The sequence below is a fragment of the Giraffa tippelskirchi genome, chromosome 4 (assembly GCF_054371585.1).
Source record: "Giraffa tippelskirchi isolate mGirTip1 chromosome 4, T2T-mGirTip1v1.2.pri, whole genome shotgun sequence".
NCBI lineage: Eukaryota > Metazoa > Chordata > Mammalia > Artiodactyla > Giraffidae > Giraffa > Giraffa tippelskirchi.
This window is the reverse complement of record NC_137278.1, coordinates 13,007,654-13,027,872: the sequence shown is the minus strand read 5'-3', so window position 1 is coordinate 13,027,872 and position 20,219 is coordinate 13,007,654. Positions and strand designations below refer to the sequence as shown.

The 20,219-nt window shown below is 39.9% G+C and overlaps 2 protein-coding genes across 4 annotated transcripts in view; both read right to left on the bottom strand.

Annotated features, from left to right (window-relative positions):
- Positions 1-3,095: 3,095 nt before the first annotated feature.
- Positions 3,096-20,219, bottom strand: part of LOC145545078 (olfactory receptor 1J4-like) — a 196,770-nt gene continuing 179,646 nt past the window's right edge. Inside the window, exons 5-8 of one of the 3 annotated variants that reach the window (XM_081588739.1) lie at positions 5,148-5,248; positions 4,834-4,884; positions 4,489-4,651; positions 3,096-4,147 (exon numbers count right to left, since the gene is read on the bottom strand). In XM_081588739.1, the coding sequence (XP_081444865.1) occupies positions 3,193-4,134 (942 nt within the window). In that variant the 5' untranslated portion in view covers positions 4,135-4,147; positions 4,489-4,651; positions 4,834-4,884; positions 5,148-5,248 and the 3' untranslated portion in view covers positions 3,096-3,192. Of the gene's footprint in view, positions 4,148-4,488; positions 4,652-4,833; positions 4,885-5,147; positions 5,250-20,219 lie in introns of those variants that run through there. The other 2 variants (XM_081588740.1, XM_081588742.1) reach the window with 2 other exon arrangements.
- LOC145545745 (olfactory receptor 1J4-like) lies at positions 11,415-14,508 on the bottom strand. Its single transcript, XM_081590538.1, has 2 exons — positions 14,501-14,508; positions 11,415-12,357 (listed from the first exon to the last, which is right to left on the bottom strand). The coding sequence occupies exons 1-2, from the start codon at positions 14,506-14,508 to the stop codon at positions 11,415-11,417; spliced, it is 951 nt and encodes a 316-aa protein (XP_081446664.1).

Genomic DNA, 20,219 nt, shown 5'->3' with positions numbered 1-20,219 from the left:
CCAGTCCAGGTTCGATGTATGAGAAAGGGTGCTCAGGGCTGGTGCACTGGGATTACCCTGGGGGATGGGATGCGGAGGGACGTGGGAGGGAGTTCTGGATGGGGAACACATGTACACCCATGGCTGATTCATGTCAGTGTATGGCAAAGATCACTACAATAATGTAAAGTAATTAGCCTATAATTTAAATAAATAAATAAAGTAAAAAAAAAAAGATTGCTGGAACAAATATCAATAACCTCACATATGCAGATGACATCACCCTTATGGCAGAAAGTGAAGAAGAACTAAAGAGTCGCTTGATGAAACTGAAAGAGGAGAGTGAAAAAGTTGGCTTAAAACTCAACATTCAGAAAACGAAGATCATGGCATCCGGGTCCATCACTTCCTGGCAAATAGATGGTGAAACAGTGGAAACACTGACAGACTTTATTTTCTTGGGCTCCAAAAATCACTGCAGATGGTAACTGCAGCCATGAAATTAAAAGATGGTTGCTCCTTGGAAGAAAAGTTCTGAACAACCTAGACAGCATATTAAAAAGCAGAGACATTACCCTGCCAACAAAGGTCCATCCAGTCAAACCTATGGTTTTTCCAGTAGTTATGTATGGAGCTGAGACTTGGACTATAAAGAAACCTGAGCACCAAAGAAATGATACTTTTGAACTGTTGTGTTGGAGAAGACTCTTGAGAGTCTCTTGGGCTGCCAGGAGATCCAACCAGTCCATCCTAAAGGAAATCAGTCCTGAATATTCATTGGAAGGACTGATGTTGAAGCTGAAACTCCAATACTTTGGCCACCTGATGAGAATTGACTCATTTGAAAAGATCCTGTTGCTGGGAAAGATTGAAGGCAGGAGGAGAAGGGGATGACAGAGGAAGAGATGGTTGGATGGCATCACCTACTCAATGGACATGAGTCTGATTAAACTCCAGGAGTTGGTGATGGACAGGGAGGCCTGGCGTGCTATAGTCCATGGGGTCACAAAGAGTCAGACACAACTGAGTGACTGAAATGAACTGAACTGAACTGAAAAGGGAAGACAAAAAAATGTTAAAATGAAAAGCAAAATGCTATACTTACTTTACCTAATTTGAAAACTGTTTTATAATCCAAAGCAAGGAAAATAAAAATAATTGCATGAGAATAGGAATATAGATCAATAGAACAGTGAATAATTTCAAAATAGATCAATACATAAAAGGTCAATTAATAGTTTACAAGTGCACCAAGGCAAGTTAACGTGGCAAGGATAGTGTTTCAATAAATGGTGCCAGCATGGTTCAGTATCAATATGTCTTAAGTGAACATGGATTCTTGTGCCGCACCACATGCAAAACATAACTCAAAATGAATCAAATGTGTAAGAATTATAACTATAAAACTATCTTCAAGAAAAACTTGGACAAAATCTTGGTAAATGTGGGGTAGGCAATATTTTATTAAATAGTGAGAGACTCATTTCCTAGGCAGGTTGATAAGAAGTCTAGGGGTCCCCAAGGAGAGAGGGTTCTGGAATTCTGAAGGAGGAAGAAAGGACAAACTTTTTGTTTTCTCTCTACATTCCTTAGGATTATATAACAATAATGTATCCTGCCTGAGGACAGTCTCTGGATTAAACTTTCTGGCTAATTTTGTTATTTTAAAATGTAAATTATGGGAGTAGGTCTGTCTTTACATGGTTTATAACAATAATGTATCCTGCCTGAGGGACAGTCTCTGGATTAAACCTTCTGGCTAATCCTGTTATTTTAGAGTATATAACTCCACTGCTAACACTAGCAAGGGGGGTACTCTTTCTGCCCCCTTCTGATGCCTATGTCAGAAGCTTTCTCTATCCCTTTTATACTTTAATAAACTCTATTGCACAAAAGCTCTGAGCGATCAAGCCTCGTCTCTGGCCCCGGATTGAATTCCTCTCCTCCGGAGGCCAAGAATCCCTGCCGTCTTTTCGTGATTCAGCAAACAACCTATCAATAGGACACAAAAGTCATGAACACTAAAAGGAAAAGAGAAGAATCTTGATATCATAAAAATAGAAAGCATTTTCTCTTCCAAAGAAACTTTTTTAAAAAAAGTTATTGGACTATAGTTGTTTAACAATGTTGTGTTATTTTCTCTTCTCAGAAAACTGAATCTGCCATATGTATACATATGTATACCCCTTTTTAAAAATTTCCTTCCCCTTTAGGCCACCATAGAGCTTTGAGCAGAATCCCCTGTGCTGTACAGTAGATTCTCATTATTTATTTATTTTATGCACAGTAGTAAATGTCCACTGACAGAGGAATAGATACAGAAGAGATGGCACATATATACAATGGAATACTATACAGCCACAAAACCTAATAAAATTGTGTCATTGCCAGGACATGGATGGGTCTGACATACAGAGTAAAGAGAAAAATAAATATTGTATGTTAATGTCTATATGTGGAATCCAGAAAAATGGTAGTGATGAACGGATTAGACAGGCAAGAATAGAGAGGCAGACATAGAGCATGAATTTCTGGACACAGTTGGAGGAGGAGTTGTTGTTATTCAGTCACTAGGTCTTGTCTGACTTTTTGCAAGCCCATGGATGGCAGCATACCATTCTCCCCTGTCCTTCTCAGAGTTTGCTCAGGGGGAAGGAGAGGGTGGGACAAACTGAGAGAGTACCATTGACATATATACACTGCCGTGTTTAAATTAGATTGCTAATGAGAAACTGCTCCACAGCACAGGAAACTCAGTGTGGTGCTCTGTGATGACCTAGAGGACTGCAACGCATGGGGAGGGTAGGAGGGAGGATCACGAGAGAGAGAATATATGTATACTTAGAGCTGATTCACATTGCTGTATAGCAAAAACCAACAAAATATTGTAAAGCAATTATTTTCCAATAAAAAGTAAATAAAAAATTAAATACATTTTTAAAAGGAAATAAATTCCCAGGAAATAAGAGGAGAGATGAATACTACCAGTTATATAAATGCTCAGCCTTATAGACAAGATCAAAAATCAAGAACATAAACTCAAAATTCACAATTTATGCTAATGAACTGTTAGGAAATAGACAATAATTGTAAAGGAATGTAATTCAACTATCAAACATTTACTGAATATTTATTCCATGCTGGGCTCAAATCTAGGGATGCAGGATCTGAAGTTCTGTGAACACACATGGCTGTTACAAAGACGAGCAAACATCATTGAGACAAGACTTTTGCCCTGTGCAAGAGTCTCTCCAGGGCCCCCTTCATGTCCCTGTTCCTTAGGCTATAAATGAAAGGGTTCAGCAGTGGAGTGACCACTGTGTACATCACAGAGGCAATGGTGCTCTTGTCCCTGGAGGTGCTGGATGAGGGGAAAAAATACAGTCCAATAATTGTTCCATAATACAGAGATACCACAGAGAGGTGGGAGCCACATGTGGACAATGCTTTGCAGATCCCCTTGGTGGAGGGGACCTTCAGGATGGTGGCCCCGATGTGTCCATAAGAGATCAGGATGCATACTAGTGGGAGGACGACGACGGCCACTCCTACTGTGAAAATGGCCAGCTCATTGAGGGATGTGTCTGAGCAGGAGAGCTTCAGCAGGGCATCAAGGTCACAGAAGAAATGGGGGATGCTGTGGTCAGCACAAAAGGACAGTCGGGTCAGGAGGAGGGTGTGACACAGGGCGTTGGCACAGGAGAGAATCCAAGACACAGTTACTAGTAAGGTGCACAGCCCCTGTCCCATGATGGTGCTGTAGTGGAGAGGGTGACAGATGGCCACGTACCTATCATAGGCCATTGAAGTGAGCAGAAAATCATCCAGACCAGTAAAAAATAGGAAAAAATACATCTGGGTTACACACCCTGCATAGGGAACAGATTGATCCTGAGTCTGCATGTTTATCAGCATCTTAGGGACGGTGACAGATGAGAAGGAGATGTCAGTGAGGGCCAAGTGGCTGAGAAAGAAGTACATGGGGGTGTGGAGGCGAGGGTCCAGCCTGATGAGCAGGACGATGAGCAGGTTGCCCAGCACCGTGGTCAGGTACACGCCCAGGAACACAGCGAAGAACACGCCCTGCTGCTCTGGCCGGATGGGGAGCCCCAGGAGGAGGAACGCGGACACGCTGCTCTGGTTCTCCCTCCTCATGCTCCTCTCCTGTCTGTTGTGAATGAGAACACAGTGAAAGAAGCACATTTTGATTGCAGCAGGCATATATAATTGAGTCCTTTCTCTTGATCAATATGTCAGTGTCTGTCTGCATTGCCCTGCAAAAACCCCTAAGATGAATAGTATTACCATTACAGTGAGGGAATTATCAACCAAGAAGAGAGTTTGATACAGAAGAGAAACTGGCTCAGTGGCATTTTTCCATCATCTCAGTAAAGAGAAAGTATCACACTTCCTTAGCAGAGAAATAGTAAGTTAAAGACCTCCCTAATTTCTTTTCTGATTCTGGACTTACAATCATAAGGTTTGACCTTCAGGTTGTGACATACTGACCTATGGAAATCTGACTTCAAAGTCAGTCCAAAGGAGGACTGTTCAACAATGAATTCTCAAAGGAAAGTGGGTCAGAAATACACAGTCAAGGAATTTCCTGGCAGTCCCGTGGTTAATACTTCACCTTGCAAGTCAGGGGTTCTGGGTTCAATCCCTGTTCCACCTATAAAGAAATCACATGCCTTACAGCTAAAAACCAAAACATGAAACAATAATATATGGTAACAAATTCAGCAAAGAATTTTAAAAATGATCCACATCAAACAAACTCTTTAAAAATAAATAAGCAACTAAATAGCCAGATTCCATTATGTATAAAGGTTGAAGAACGAAAAGGAAGCTTACCTGTCAGCTGAACTCAAAATTTCTAAGAGCTCAATCTTGTAATATCACACTCTATGAAGTAAAAATATTACTGAAGGTTATACATATATTTTTACTAACATTCATATTTATCATTCTCCAATATCCTCCTGATTCAACAAAATCCTCTTGAAGAGTTTCCTAATCCACAATAAAAACAGTTGCTGTCAACAGGTGTCAAAAGATATGCCCTGATATGCCTTCTCTGCTCATCTTTAAGAACTAGTAATAAAAACTATCATAGCCAGAGCACAGAGAAATGCTGAACACCTGTATACACACACACAAATACACACCTGCTCTTGCCGTAGGATACCCAGTTCTTTTCTGAACTTTATGCTTGATTGATCTAGTTGCCTTGAGTAAGAACTGGTTTCTCAGCTTCTCTGTAGAAGACCTGGAGAAAAGATTTATCCACTTGTGTGGTCCTGAACCACTCACCAGCATCAGAGAAAAAAGAGCTTGATCTTCAGTTCACCAACTTCAGACATGAAGATGTGAAGACTGTGCTCTGTCCACCAGGGAGGGGACCCAAGGGGACAGGGCTCCAAGCTCTTGGTTAGAGACATGCATTAAACGTGTATTAATTGCTCAGTTTTCTTGTTTCTCCCTCCAGGACACCTGCCCTAGGGCAGTGGTTCCTAAACTTTGATGTTCCCTAGAATGCCCTGGGGAGCTTATTAAAGATGCAGATCCCAGCTCCAACTCCAGTGATGCTCATTCTTGAACTCTGCGGCCAGAGAATTCTGACGCACATGGTCCTAAGGGCCAACACTGAGAACACAGTGTCCTTATGAAGAACGTCATGATGATGCCCCGTGGGTGTGAGCCTGAAGGCGATGTGGAAAGACCTCCTGACTGACCCTTTCTACTAGCTTAAAGTTTCCCTTAGTTAAGTCAAAGCTTGGGATGTGAGGATGGAGTTTTCTCCCAAGCCGATATGCCTTCCTAGTTTGTTGCCTTTTAAATAAATCACCCTCACAGTAGAAATCCAAATACAATACAGGAAAGTCAAAGTATTTCCCCTGTCTTATATTCAATTTTTATACTTCTAAGAGGTTTTTATTCATAAAACTTTATATTTACATTTGTTGTTGTTCTATCAAAATGTTAGTCGCTCAGTCGTGTATGACTCTTTGCAACCCCACGGACTGTAGCCCACCAGGCTCCTCTGTCAGTGGAATTCTCCAGGCAAGAATACTGGAGTTGTTCAACTCCACTGTTGTTCAACTCCAGTTGTTGTTGTTCAGTGTCTAAGCCATGTCTGACTCTTTGCCACCCCATGAATTGCAACATGCCAGGCTTCGCTGTTTTTTGCTATTTTCTAGAGTTTGCTCAAACTCAAGTTCATTGAGTCAGTAATGCCATCCAACCATCTCATCTTCTGTCATCCCCTTTTTATCCTTCCCTCAATCTTTCCCAGCATCAGGGTCTTTTCCAATGAGTTGACTCTTCGCATCAGGTGGCTAAATTGTTGGAGTTTCATCTTCAGCATCAGTCCTTCCAATGAATATTCAGGGTTGATTTCCTTTAGGATTGACTGGTGTAATCTCCTTGCAGTTCAAGGGACTCTCAAGAGTCTTCTCCAGTACCACATTTGGAAAGTATCAATTTTGCCACTCAGTCTTCTTTATGGTCCAACTCTCACATCCATACATGACTATAGGAAAACCATAGCTTTGACTAAATTACTGTTGTTGGAAAAGTGATGTCTCTGCTTTTTAATATGCTGTGTAGAAATGTCATAACTGTTCTTCCAAGGTCATGTGTCTTTTAATTTCATGACTGAAGTTACCAAATGAAGTGATTTTGAACCCAAGAAAATAGGATCTGTCACTGTTTTCACTTTTCCTCCATCTATCTGCCATGAAGCAATGGGACGGGATGCCATGATCTTTGTTTTGTGAATGTTGAATTTTAAGCCAGCTTTTTCATTCTCCTCTTCCATCCTCAACAAGAGGCTCTTTAGTTCCTCTTCACTTTCTGCCATTAAAGCAGTGTCATCTGCATATGTGAGATTGCTGATATTTCTCCCACCAATCTTGATTCCAGCTGGTGATTCATCCAGTCTGGCATTTCGCATGATACATTCTGTATATAAATGAAATAAGCAGGGTGACAATATACAGCCTTTATGTACTCCTTTCCCAATTTGGAACCAGTCAGTTGTTCTATGTCCCATACTAGCTATTGCTTCTTGACCTGCACATAGGTTTCTCAGGAGGCAGGTAAGGTGCTCTGGTATTTCCATCTCTTGAAGAATGTTCCACAGTTTGTTGTGATCTCTTGAGAAACCTGTATGTAGGTCAGGAAGGAACAGAACTGGACATGGAACAACAGACTGGTTCCAAATAGGAAAAGGAGTACATCAAGGCTGTATATTGTCACCCTGCTTATTTAACTTATATGCAGAGTACATCATGAGAAACGCTGGGCTGGAAGAAACACAAGCTGGAATCAAGATTGCCAGGAGAAATATCAATAACCTCAGATATGTGGATGACACCACCCTTATGGCAGAAAGTGAAGAGGAACTAAAGAACCTCTTGATGAAAGTGAAAGAGGAGAGTGAAAAAGTTGGCTTAAAGTTCAACATTCAGAAAACTAAGATCATGGCATCTGGTCCCATCACTTCATGGGAAATAGTTGGGGAAACAGTGGAAACAGTGTCAGACTTTATTTTGGAGGGCTCCAAAATCACTGCTGATGGTGATTGCAGCCATGAAATTAAAAGACGCTTACTTCTTGGAAGGAAGGTTATGGCCAACCTAGATAGCATATTTAAAAGCAGAGACATTACTTTGCCAACAAAAGTCCGTCTAGTCAAGCCTATGGTTTTTCCAGTGGTCATGTATGGATGTGAGAGTTGGACGGTGAAGAAAGCTGAGCGCCACAGAATTGATGCTTTTGAACTGTGGTGTTGGAGAAGACTCTTGAGAGTCCCTTGGACTGCAAGGAGATCCAATCAATCCATCCTAAAGGAGATCAATTCTGGGTGTTCATTGGAAGGACTGATGTTGAAGCTGAAACTCCAATACCTTGGCCACCTCATGCGAAGAGTTGACTCATTGGAAAAGACCCTAATGCTTGGTAGGATTGGGGGCAGGAGGAGAAGGGGACGACAGAGGATGAGATGGTTGGATGGCATCACCGACTCAATGGACATGGGTTTGGGTGGACTCCGGGAGTTGGTGATGGACAGAGAGGCCTGGCTTGCTGCAATTCATGGGGTCGCAAAGAGTTGGACACGACTGAGCGACTGAACTGAACACAGTCAAAGGCTTTAGCGTAGTCAGTGAAAGAGGAGTAGATGTTTTTCTGTAATTCTCTTCATGTTTCTATTATCCAACAGATGTTGGCGATTTGATCTCTGGTTCCTCTGCCTCTTTTCAATCTAGCTTGTACTTCCAGAAGTTCTTGGTTCACATACTGCTGAAGCCTAGTTTGAATGGCTTTGAGTACCATCTTGCTAGCATGTGAAATGGGTGCAGTTGTATTGTAGTTTTAACATTCTTTGGCCTTGCCTTTCTTTAGGTTTGAAATAAAAACTGTCTTTTTTTAGTACTAGGACCACTGGCGAGTTTTCCACATTTGCTGACATATTGAGTGCAGCTGTTTAACAGCATCATCTTTTAGGACAGATTTACATTAATGGGATTTATTTTGCATGGTATCTTAGAGCTTTCTTTTCCTAAATTTATTGCAATAATACTTGCAAGTCTACTTCTATGCATATCAGTGCATAAAATATATATAACATCAATATGTTAATCTTCTCAAATTTTTAGTCGCTCTCTTGTTGAATTAACTGAATGATTCTTTAACAAAGAATCTTTAATTCTTCAATAAGGTAAAATTTTGTTAAATATTATAGTACAGCCTGAAATCTTCTCCTGTGTCAGTTGTCTAATCAAGGTTACTTCATTATCTCCAAAGCCTCCATTTTAACAGGCTCCATTGTCTTAGCTCCCCTGTGTCTGTGGCTTGCTCCTTTGAAGAGAGAGCAACCGAACTTTGAAAATGTCCGTGAAAATATATGAAGAATGGAAGTCTAGGTTGAATCCCATGGAAAGGGAGGCAATAAAGCCAGACTCTTTTCATTCACCTAAGGAATCATCTAAGTCAGAGCTTATGGAATGAAATAAATGAATAATAAAGGAAAGTTGCATCATGATATTTTATACATGTATCAAATATCAAACTCCTTCAAAATATTGTAATTTCCAACTTTACACCCCAAACAGACTAGAGTTGTGACATTACCACAGCCTTCCATGTCACTCCAGCTGCTGGTTACATACTAATTAGTCTAGTTAGTGTTTATGTATAATGTTGGTAAACATATTACATTTTGCATAGTGCAGGCACACACACACAAAACGACAAGATGAAAAAAAAAAGGGGGTAAAAACCTGATGCTCAAAAAGAGATATGTCTATGTTGATAAGAGAGATCAAATGAACAGTACAAACTAATCTAAAAAAGGCCAATAAAGAGGGAAAAGAAAACAAACAATCTTTCTCCGAATCTATTTGTAGTAAGTGAGTTTTGCAAGGTATCAGCATTACAAAGTTGGTCAATAAAGAACAAAAATCAATGATACTTTATATCCTAGCAGTGAGCACTGAGAATTGAAAATTTTAATATACTATTTATAACAGTTGATAAAGCAAAATATACATATGGATGAATTTACCAAAATACCAGTACATTAAAAACTACAAACTCATTCATGGTAAATTAAAGGGGATGCAAATGAATACAGATACACTTTGCACACAGAATGGTTAGGTCAATATTGTTATGGAGCCAAGTCTCTCCTCCAACTGATCTATAGGGTCAGTGCAATCAAAGGCAATGTATCGGTAGCCTACTTGTAGAAGCTGATTCTTAATATTATACAGAAGTCAAAGAGAAGACAAAAAAATGTTAAAATGAAAAGCAAAATGCCATACTTTACCTAATTTCAAAACCTTTTTATAATCCATCACAAGGAAAATAAAAATAATTGCATGAGAATAGGAATATGGATCAATAGAACAGTGAATAATTTTTAAACAGATCAATACAAATAAGGTCAGTTAATAGTTTACAATGGACCAAGGCAATTTAACATGGCAAGGATAGTGTTTCAATAAATGGTGCCAGCATGGTTCAGTATCAATATGTCTTAAGTGAACATGGACTCTTGTGCCGCACCACATGCAAAACATAACTCAAAACGGGTCAAATGTGTAGGAACTATAGTTATAAGACTATTTTGAAAAAAACATTGGATAGAATCTTGGTAAATGTGGGGTAGGAAGTATTTTCTTAAATAGGACACAAAAGTCATGAACACTAAAAGGAAAAGAGTAGAATCTTGACTTCATAAAAATAAAATGCATTTGCTCTTCCAAAGAATTTTTTTATAAAAGTTATTGGACTATAGTTGCTTAACAATGTTTTGGTGTTTTCTGCTCTCAATAAAATGAATTTGCCATACGTATACATATGTATACCCTTCTTTTTAAAATTTCCTTCCCATTTAGGTCACCACGGAGCTTTGAGTAGAGTTTCCTGTGCTATACGGTAGATTCTCATTAGTTATCTATTTCATACACAGTAGTAAATGTCCACTGACAGAGGAATAGATAAAGAAGATGTGGCACATATATACAATGGAATACTATACAGCCACAAAATGAAACAAAACTGTGCCATTTGCCATAACGTGAATGGGTCTACATAGTGTCTGGGTCTGACATATAGAGTGAAAAAAGTCAGAAAGAGAAAACTAAATATTTTATGTTAATTTCTATATATGGAATCTAGAAAAATGGTAGTGATGAACCGATTTGACGGGCAAGAATAGAGAGGCAGATGTAGAGAATGAATTTCTGGACACAGTTGGAGGAGGAGTTGTTGTTTTTCAGTCGCTAAGTCTTCTCTGACTCTCTGCAAGCCCATGGATGGCAGCATGTCATTCTCCCCTGTCCTTCTCAGAGTTTGCCCAGGGGGAAGGAGAGGGTGGGACAAACTGAGAGAGTACCATTGACATATATACACTACCATGTTTAAATTAGATTGCTAATGAGAAACTGCTCCATAGCACAGGAAACTCAGCGTGGTGCTCTGTGATGACCTAGAGGACTGCAAAGCATGGGGAGGGTAGGAGGGAGGATCAAGAGGGAGAGAATATATGTATACCTAGAGCTGATTCATGTTGCTTTATAGCAAAAACCAACAAAATATTGTAAAGCAATTATTTTCCAATAAAAAGTAAATAAAAAATTAAATACATTTTTAAAAGGAAATAAATTCCCAGGAAATAAGAGGAGAGACATAAGTATTAACAGCTACATACATTCTCAGCCTAATAGACAAGATCAAAAATCAAGAACATAAACTCAAAATTCACAATTTATGCTAATTAACTGTTAGGAAATAGACAATAATTGTAAAGGAATGTAATTCAACTATCAAACATTTACTGAGTATTTATTCCATGCTGGGCTCAAATCTAGGGATGCAGGATCTGAGGTTTTTTGAATACACATGGCTGTTACAAAAACGAGCAAACATCATTGAGACAAGACTTTTGCCCTGTGCAAGAGTCTCTCCAGGGCCCCCTTCATGTCCCTGTTCCTTAGGCTATAAATGAAAGGGTTCAGCAGTGGAGTGACCACTGTGTACATCACAGAGGCGATGGTGTTCTTGTCCCTGGAGGTGCTGGATGAGGGGAAAAAATACAGTCCAATAATTGTTCCATAATAGAGAGATACCACAGAGAGGTGGGAGCCACATGTGGACAATGCTTTGCAGATCCCCTTGGTGGAGGGAACCTTCAGGATGGTGGCCCCGATGTGTCCATAAGAGATCAGGATGCATACTAGTGGGAGGACAATGACGGCCACTCCTGCTGTGAAAATGGCCAGCTCATTGAGGGATGTGTCTGAGCAGGAGAGCTTCAGCAGGGCATCAAGGTCACAGAAGAAATGGGGGACGCTGTGGTCAGCACAAAAGGACAGTCGGGTCAGGAGGAGGGTGTGACACAGGGCGTTGGCACAGGAGAGAATCCAAGACACAGTTACTAGTAAGGTGCACAGCCCCTGTCCCATGATGGTGCTGTAGTGGAGAGGGTGACAGATGGCCATGTACCGATCATAGGCCATTGAAGTGAGCAGGAAATTGTCCAGATCAGTAAAAAAGAGGAAGAAATACATTTGTGTTATGCACCCTGCATAGGGGATGGATTGATCCCGAGTCTGCATGTTTATCAGCATCTTAGGGACGGTGACAGATGAAAAGGAGACATCAGTGAGGGCCAAGTGGCTGAGGAAGCAGTACATGGGGGTGTGGAGGCGAGGGTCCAGCCTGATGAGCAGAAGGATGAGCAGGTTGCCCAGCACTGTGGTCAGGTACACGCCCAGGAACAGGGCGAAGAACACGCCCTGCTGCTCTGGCCGGATGGGGAGCCCCAGGAGGAGGAACTCAGACACGCTACTCTGATTCTCCCTCCTCATGCTCCTCTCCTGTCTGCTGTGAAAGAAAGGATATTAAAGAAGCACATTTTCACTACAGAGGCAGATAATAATGAGTCCTTTCTGCTGGTGAATGTCAGCGTCTGCCTGCATTGCCATGTCCATGCAAAACCCTAAAATGAATGGTATTATCAAGTAAAACAGGGAATTTACCAACCAATAAGAGGTTTGATACAGAACAGAAACTGGCTCAGTGGCATTTTTCCATCATCTAGGAGAGAGGCCGCCTCGAAGTCATAATTTGCAGCTGTGTCTTTTCAGCAAAGAGAAAATGTCACAGCATCTTTGTAGAGGGATAGATAGTAAGTTTAAATCTCCCTAATTTCTATTCTGTTTCTGTACATTTAAGAACAATATGGTTTGACCTTCAGATTGTGACATAATGATTTTTTGAAATCTGACTTCAAAATCCTTTCCTAAGTAAAGTATAGGGAGGAAGTTTCAACAACAAATTCTCAAAGGGAAGTGGATCAAAAATACATTGCCAAAGTTTCCATTATGTATAAAGGTTGAAGAGAAAAGAATCATATCTCTTGATTGAACTCAGAGGGTCTTAGATCTCAGTCTTGCAATATCACTGTTTTACAAAGTAAAAATCTTACTGTCAGTCACATATATTTTTTTCTAGTACTCATATTTATCATTATCTAATCTTCTCTTGATCCAACAAACTCTCCTATCCCATGAGTAGGCACACCCTTAATAAAAAGAGTTGCTATCAAGATGTGCCAAAGAGATAAGCCATGATATGCCTTCTCCCCTTGTCTTTGCTGCTGCTGCTGCTAAGTCGCTTCAGTCGTGTCCGACTCTGTGCGACCCCATGGACGGCAGCCCACCAGGCTCCGCCGTCCCTGGGATTCTCCAGGCAAGAATACTGGAGTGGGTTGCCATTTCCTTCTCCAGTGCATGAAAGGGAAAAGTGAAAGTGAAGTCACTCAGTCGTCCGACTCTTAGCGACCCCATGGACTGTAGCCTACCAGGCTCCTCTGTCCATGGGATTTTCCAGGCAAGAGTACTGGAGTGGGGTGCCATTGCCTTCTCTGCCCCTTGTCTTTAGGTACTAGCATAAGAACTGACATAAGTAAGACCACCTGTGTACATACACACACACACACACACACAAATACACACCTGATATAGGCAAAGGAAACCAGTTCTGCTCTGAACTTTTTGCTAACGTCATCTGGCTGCTGAGAGTAAGGACTGGTTTTTCAGTTTCTCCGTAGCACACCTGGAAACCAGATGTAGCCACTTTTGTGGTCTTGAACCTCTTACCAGCATCAGAGAGAAAAAATCCACGAGCCTTGGAGTTCATCTCAATTCTCATTTTCAGAAACGGAGTGTGAACACTACCGTCTGCCCAACAGGGAGAGGACTCAAGGGACCAGACACCCAACTCCTGGTTAGAGACATGCATTAAACATAGATTAATTGCTCAGTTTTCTTCTTACTCTCTCCAAGACAGATCCCTCCGGCAGTCGTTCCTAAAATTTGATGTGTCACAGAATCCCCTGGGGAGCTTGTTAAAGTTGCAGATCCCAGCTCCACCTCCAGTAATGCTCATTCTTGAACTCTGCAGCAAGGGAATTCTGGCACACATGGTCCTAAGGGCAGATTTTGAGGAAACATTGTTCTGAGGAAGAACATCATGGTGATGCCCTGTGGGTATGAGCCCCCCAAAAGGTGTAAAAGACCTCCTTACCCTTCCCTACTAAGTTAACGTTTCCTCTAGTTAAGTCATAGCCTGGTATGTGAGCAGGGATTTATTTTCCAAGTGGAAATTCCCTTTTGATTTTCTGCTTTTAAAATTAATTCTTCTTCATGATGGAAACCAAATACAAGAACATAGACATGAACGGAAAGAAGTACGTCAAAGAACTTCACCCTTCTGTTATTCATTTATCCTTCTAAAGTGGATTTTATTCAAGAAATTTTATATGTACATAAACGTGATTTATTTTATATGGTATTTTATAACTTTCTTTTCCTGTAAGAATATATTACAATAATATTTGCATATCTACTTCTATGCATATAAATATAAAGAATACATATAACATCAACATGTCAATCTACTTAAATTGTGAAAATTTTAGCTGCACTCTTGCTGAATAGTTCTGATAAACCAACTCATTGCAAAAGACACTGATGCTGGGAAAGATTGAGGGGAGGAAGTGAAGGGGGTGACAGAGGATTAGATGGTTGGATGGCATCACCAACTCAATGGACATGAAAAGTGAAAGCAAGTGAAAGTTGCTCAGTCGTGTCCAACTCTTTGCAACCCCATGGACTGTAGCCCGCCAGGTTCCTCTGTCCATGGAATTATCTGTTGCCTTCTCCAGGGGATCTTCCCAACCCAGGTATTGAACCCAAGTGCCCTGCATTGCAGGTGAATTTTTTACCGTCTGAGCCACCAGGGAAGCCCAAGAATACTAGAGTGGGTATCCTATCCCTTCTCCAGTGGATCTTCCTGACCTAGGAATTGAACTGGTGTCTCCTGCTTTGCAGGCAGATTCTTTACCAGCTGAGCTACCAGAGAAGAGTTTGAGCAAACTCTGGGAGATGGTGAAGAACAGGGAAACCTGGCATGCTGCAGTCCATGGAGTCACAAAGAGTCAGACAAAACTTAATGACTAAACAACAACAAAATTGTTGAATTAACTCAGTGATCCTTTAATAAAAAATATTGAATTCTTTAACAAGGTTAAACCTTACTAAAGATTATACTATGCCTTGAAATTTTCTCTGTGTCAGTTGTCTGATCAAGGTTACTCTCACATCTCCAAAGCATCCAGTTTTACAGGCTCCATTATCATGGTTCCCCCTTGCCCGTGAGGAACTTCATGCTCCTTTGAAAAGAGAAGAACCTAACTTTGGAAATGTCCAGGAAAAATACATGAAGAATGGAAAGTTAAATTGAACTCCATGAAAAGAGAGGTAATAAAGCCAGATCGTCTTCATTCACCTAAGGGATTGCTTAAGTCAGAGCTTATGGAATAAAATAAATAAACAGTAATTTGCTATTGTAATATTCTATACACGTATCAAATATCAAACTCCTTCCAATATTTGATTTCCATCTTTACACCCAAACAGACTAGAGCTGGGGACATACCACAGACTTAAATGTCACTCCAGATGCTGGTTACATATTGTTTAGTCTTTTGTTTATGTATAAAGTTGGTAAAGATATTACATTTTGCATAGCACCAGCACATACAAAATGACACGATAGAAAGACTGGGATAAAAACCAGTGCTAAAAAAGACATACACCTAATAAGATAATAATAGAGATAAAATGAACAAGTAAGAAATAATCTAATCTAGAAGAAGGCAGAAAAAGAGGGAAAAGAAAACAAAAAAGAATCTCCCTCCAAATCGGTTTGTACTAAGTGGTTTTGCAAGGTAGCAGGATTATAAAGCTGATGGACAAAAACCAAAAATCAATGGTACATTATATCCTAGCATTGAGAATCGAAAATTTTTAATATACTATTTATAACAGGATAAAAACTGAAAAATACATATGGATGAATTTACCAAAATGCCTGCAATACTAATACATTAAAAACCACAAAATATTTATGGTGAAATAAAGAGGATGCAAATACAGATATACCTTGCACACAGACTGGATAACTCAATATTATTATAGAACTGATTCTCACCCCCATTTGACCTACAGGGTCAATGCAATCAAAGCCAAAAACATTGGCAGCCTACTTTTTGAAGATACTTCTTAATTTTACACAAAAGTGAAAGGGAAGCCACAATAATTTAAAATGAGAAAAAAACTGCGAGACTTACTTTACCTAATTTCAAAAGTTTCATAATCCATAGCAAGGAAAATAACAATATTGGCATGAGAATAGGAATATAGATCAAAAGAACAGTGACTAATTTTGAAATCAGTCAATACACACAAGGTCAATTAATAGTTTATGAATGCACCAAGGCAATTTAATGTGGCAAGGATATTGTTTCAGAAAACAATGTCCACGTGATTCAGTATCAATATGTCTTAAGTGAGCACAGACTCTTGGCTGCACCACATGCAAAACATAACTTGAAATGGAGCAATTGTGTAAAACCTTTAAGTGTAAAACTATGGTATAGGCAACATTCCCTTAGATAAGACACAGAAGTCATGAACTCTAAAAAAAAAAAGTAATCTTGACTTCGTAATAATAAAATGCATCTGCAATTCAAAAGATATTCTTCTTTAAAAGTTTTTTTATTGGCGTATAATTACAATGTTGTATTAGCTTCTGCTCTTGAGGAAAGTGAATCAGTCATATGTATACATTTTTGTTGTTGTTCAGTCACTTAGTCATGTCCAACTCTTTGCGACCCCATGGACTGCAGCATGCTAGGCTTCCCTGTCCCTTTCTCCCGGAGCTTGCTCAAACTCATGCCCACTGAGTCGATGATGCCATCCAACCATCTCATCCTCCGTTGTCCCGTTCTCCTGCCTTCAATCTTTCCCAGCATCAAGGTCTTTTCCAATGAGTAGACTCTTCATATTAGGTGGCCAAAGTATTGGAGCTTCAGCTTCAGCATCAGTCCTTCCAATGATTATTCAGGATTGATTTCCTTTAGGATTGACTGGTTTAATCTCCTTGCAGTCCAAGGCACTCTCAAGAGTCTTCTCCAACACCACAGTTCAAAAGCATCAATTCTTTGACGCTCAGCCTTCCTCATGGTCCAACTCTCACATCCATGTATGACTACTGGAAAAACCACAGCTTTGGATGGACCTTCGTTGGCAAAGTAATGTCTCTGTTTTTTAATATGTAATCTAGGTTGGTCATAGCTTTTCTTCCAAGGAGTAAGCGTCTTTTAATTTCCTGGCTGCAATCACCACCTGCAGTGATTTTTGAGCCCAAGAAAATAAAGTCTGTCATGGTTTCCATTGTTTCCCCATCTGTTTTCCATGTAGTGATGGGACCAAATGCCATGATCTTAGTTTTTTGCATGTTGAATTTTAAGTCAGCTTTTTCACTTTCTTTTTTCACCTTCATCAAGAGGTTCTTTAGTTCCTCTTGGTTTTCTGCCATAAGGGTGGTGTCATCTGCATATCTGAGGTTATTGATATTCCTCTTGGCAATGTTGATTCCAGCTTGTGTTCATCCAGCCTGGCATTTCACATGATGTACTCTGCATAGAAGTTAAATAAGCAGGGTGACAATAAACAGCCTTGATGTACTCCTTTCCCGATTTGGAGCCAGTCCATTGTTCCATGTCCAGTTCTAACTGTTGCCTCTTGACCTGCATTCAGGTTTCTTAGGAGACAGGTAAGGTGGTCTGGTATTCCCATCTCTTGGAGAATTATCCAAAATTTGTTGTGATCCACACAGTCAAAGGCCTTAGTGTAGTCAATGAAGCAGAAAAGAAAGTAGAAAGAAAGTGAAGTCATTCAGTTTTGTACGACTCTATGCGACCCCGTGGACTGTAGCCTACCAGGCTCCTCAGTCCATGGGATTCTTCAAGCAAGAATACTGGAGTGCGTTGCCATTTACTTTTCCAGGGGATCTTTCCGACCCAGGGATCAAACCCAGGTCTCTTGCATTGCAGGCAGATGCTTTACCCTCTGAGCCACCAAGGAATGAAGCAGAAGTAGATATTTTTCTGGAATTCTCTTGCATGTTCTATGATTGAACGGATGTTGGCAATGTGATCTCTGGTTCCTCTGCTGTTTCTAAGTTCAGCTTGAACATTTCGAAGTTCTTGGTTCACGTACTGTTGAACCAGTCTAGCTTGGAGAATTTTGAGAATTACTTTGCTAGCATGTGAAATGAGTGCAACTGTGCACTTGTTTGAAAATTCTTTGACATTGCCCTTCTTTGGAACTGGAATGAAAACTGACCTTTTCCATTCCTATGGCCACTGCTGAGTTTTCCAAATTTGCTGGCATATGGAGCTCAACACTTTAAACAGCATCATCTTTAAGGATTTGAAATAACTCAGCTGGAATTCCATCACCTCCACTAGCTTTGTTTGTCGTGATGCTTCCTAAGGCCCACTTGACTTTGCACTCCAAGATGTCTGGCTCTAGGTGAGTGATCACACCATCATGGTTATCTGGGTTATTTAGATTTTTTTGTATAGTTCTTCTGTGTATTCTTGCCATCTCTTCTTAATATCTTCTTCTTCAGTTAGGTCCATACCATTTTTGTCCTTTATTGTGCCCATCTTTGCATGACATTTTCTGTTGGTATTTCTAATTTTCTTGAAGAGATCTCTAGTCTTTCCCATTCTATTGTTTTCCTCTATTTCTTTGCATTGTTTACTTAGGAAGGCTTTCTTATCACTCCTTGCTATTCTATTTAATATATAGTAGTATTTAACACAATACTACTATGTACTAAAATACAAGAATTTAATACAATACTACTATATTTAAAAGATAACAGTTTAGCACAGGGAACTCTTCTCAATGCTCTGTGGTGGATTTCCTTTCCATTTAGGTCACCACAGAGCACTGAGAAGAGTTCCCTCTGCTATACAGTAAGTTATCGTTAGTTATCTTTATAATACAGAGTACTAAATGTCTGGTTGCTTTCTTTGTTTTTGATCTCTGGTTCCTCTCCCTTTTCTAAACCCAGCTTGGACATCTGGAAGTTCTCGGTTCATGTAATGTTGAAGCCTAGCATGCAGGATTTTGAGAATAATCTTACTAGCATGGGAGATGGTAACAAATGTCTGGTGGTCTGAAAGGAAAGGAGTAAGACAAGGTTGCTAACTGTCACCCTGTTTATTTAACTTATGGGCTGAGCACATCATGAGAAATGCCAGGCTGAATGAGTTACATGCTAGAATCAAGACTGACTGAAGAAACATCAACAGTTTCAGATAGGTGGATGATACCACTCTAAAGGCAGAAAGCGAAAAGGGGAAAAAAAAGAACCTCTTGATGAAGGTGAAGGAGGAGAGTGAAAAAGCCATAAAAAGAAACACATTTGAGTCAGTTCTAATGAGGTGGATGAACCTAGAGCCTATTATGCAGAGTGAAGTAAGTCAGAAAGAGAAAGATAAATATCACATACTAATGCATATATATGGAATCTAGAAAGATAGTACCAAAGAATTTATTTGCAGGGCAGCAATGGAGAAAGAGACATAGAGAACAGATTTATGGACATGGGGAGAGGGGAGGAGAGGGTGAGAGTTATGAAGATGAGGCACATATATACAATGAAATATTACACATCCAAAACATGGATCAAATTGTGCCATTTTCTGAGACGTAGAATGACCTACAGACTATCATATAGAGTAAAGTAAGTCAGAAAGAGAAAAAAATATCATATATTAATGCATATATATGGAATCTGGGAAACAGTACTGATGAACCTATTTCTAGGTCAGGAATAGAGATGCTAACAGACGCAGAGAACAGACATATGGACATACCAGGGAAGGAGAGGGTGGCACAAATTGGGAGATTAGAACTGACACATATACACTACCATGTTTAACATAGGCAGCTAGTGGGAAGCAGCTATATAACACAGGTAACTCAGCCCAGGGCTCTGTGATGACCTAGATGGGTGGAAATGCTGGGTGGTAGGAGGCAGACTCAAGAGGAAGGGGATACATGTATATTTACAGCTGATTCGTGTTGCTGTACGTCAGAAACCAACACAACATTCTAAAGCAATTATCCTCCAATTAAAAATAAATCAAAAACAAAATTAAATAAAACATTTTTAAGGGCACTAATAAACTCCTAGGAAATGAGAGGAGAGACATAAGTACTGCTAGCTATGCAATTTCTCAGTCTAATACACAAAATTTATAGTCAAGAATATCAACTCAAAATTAACAATTTATGCTAATGAAT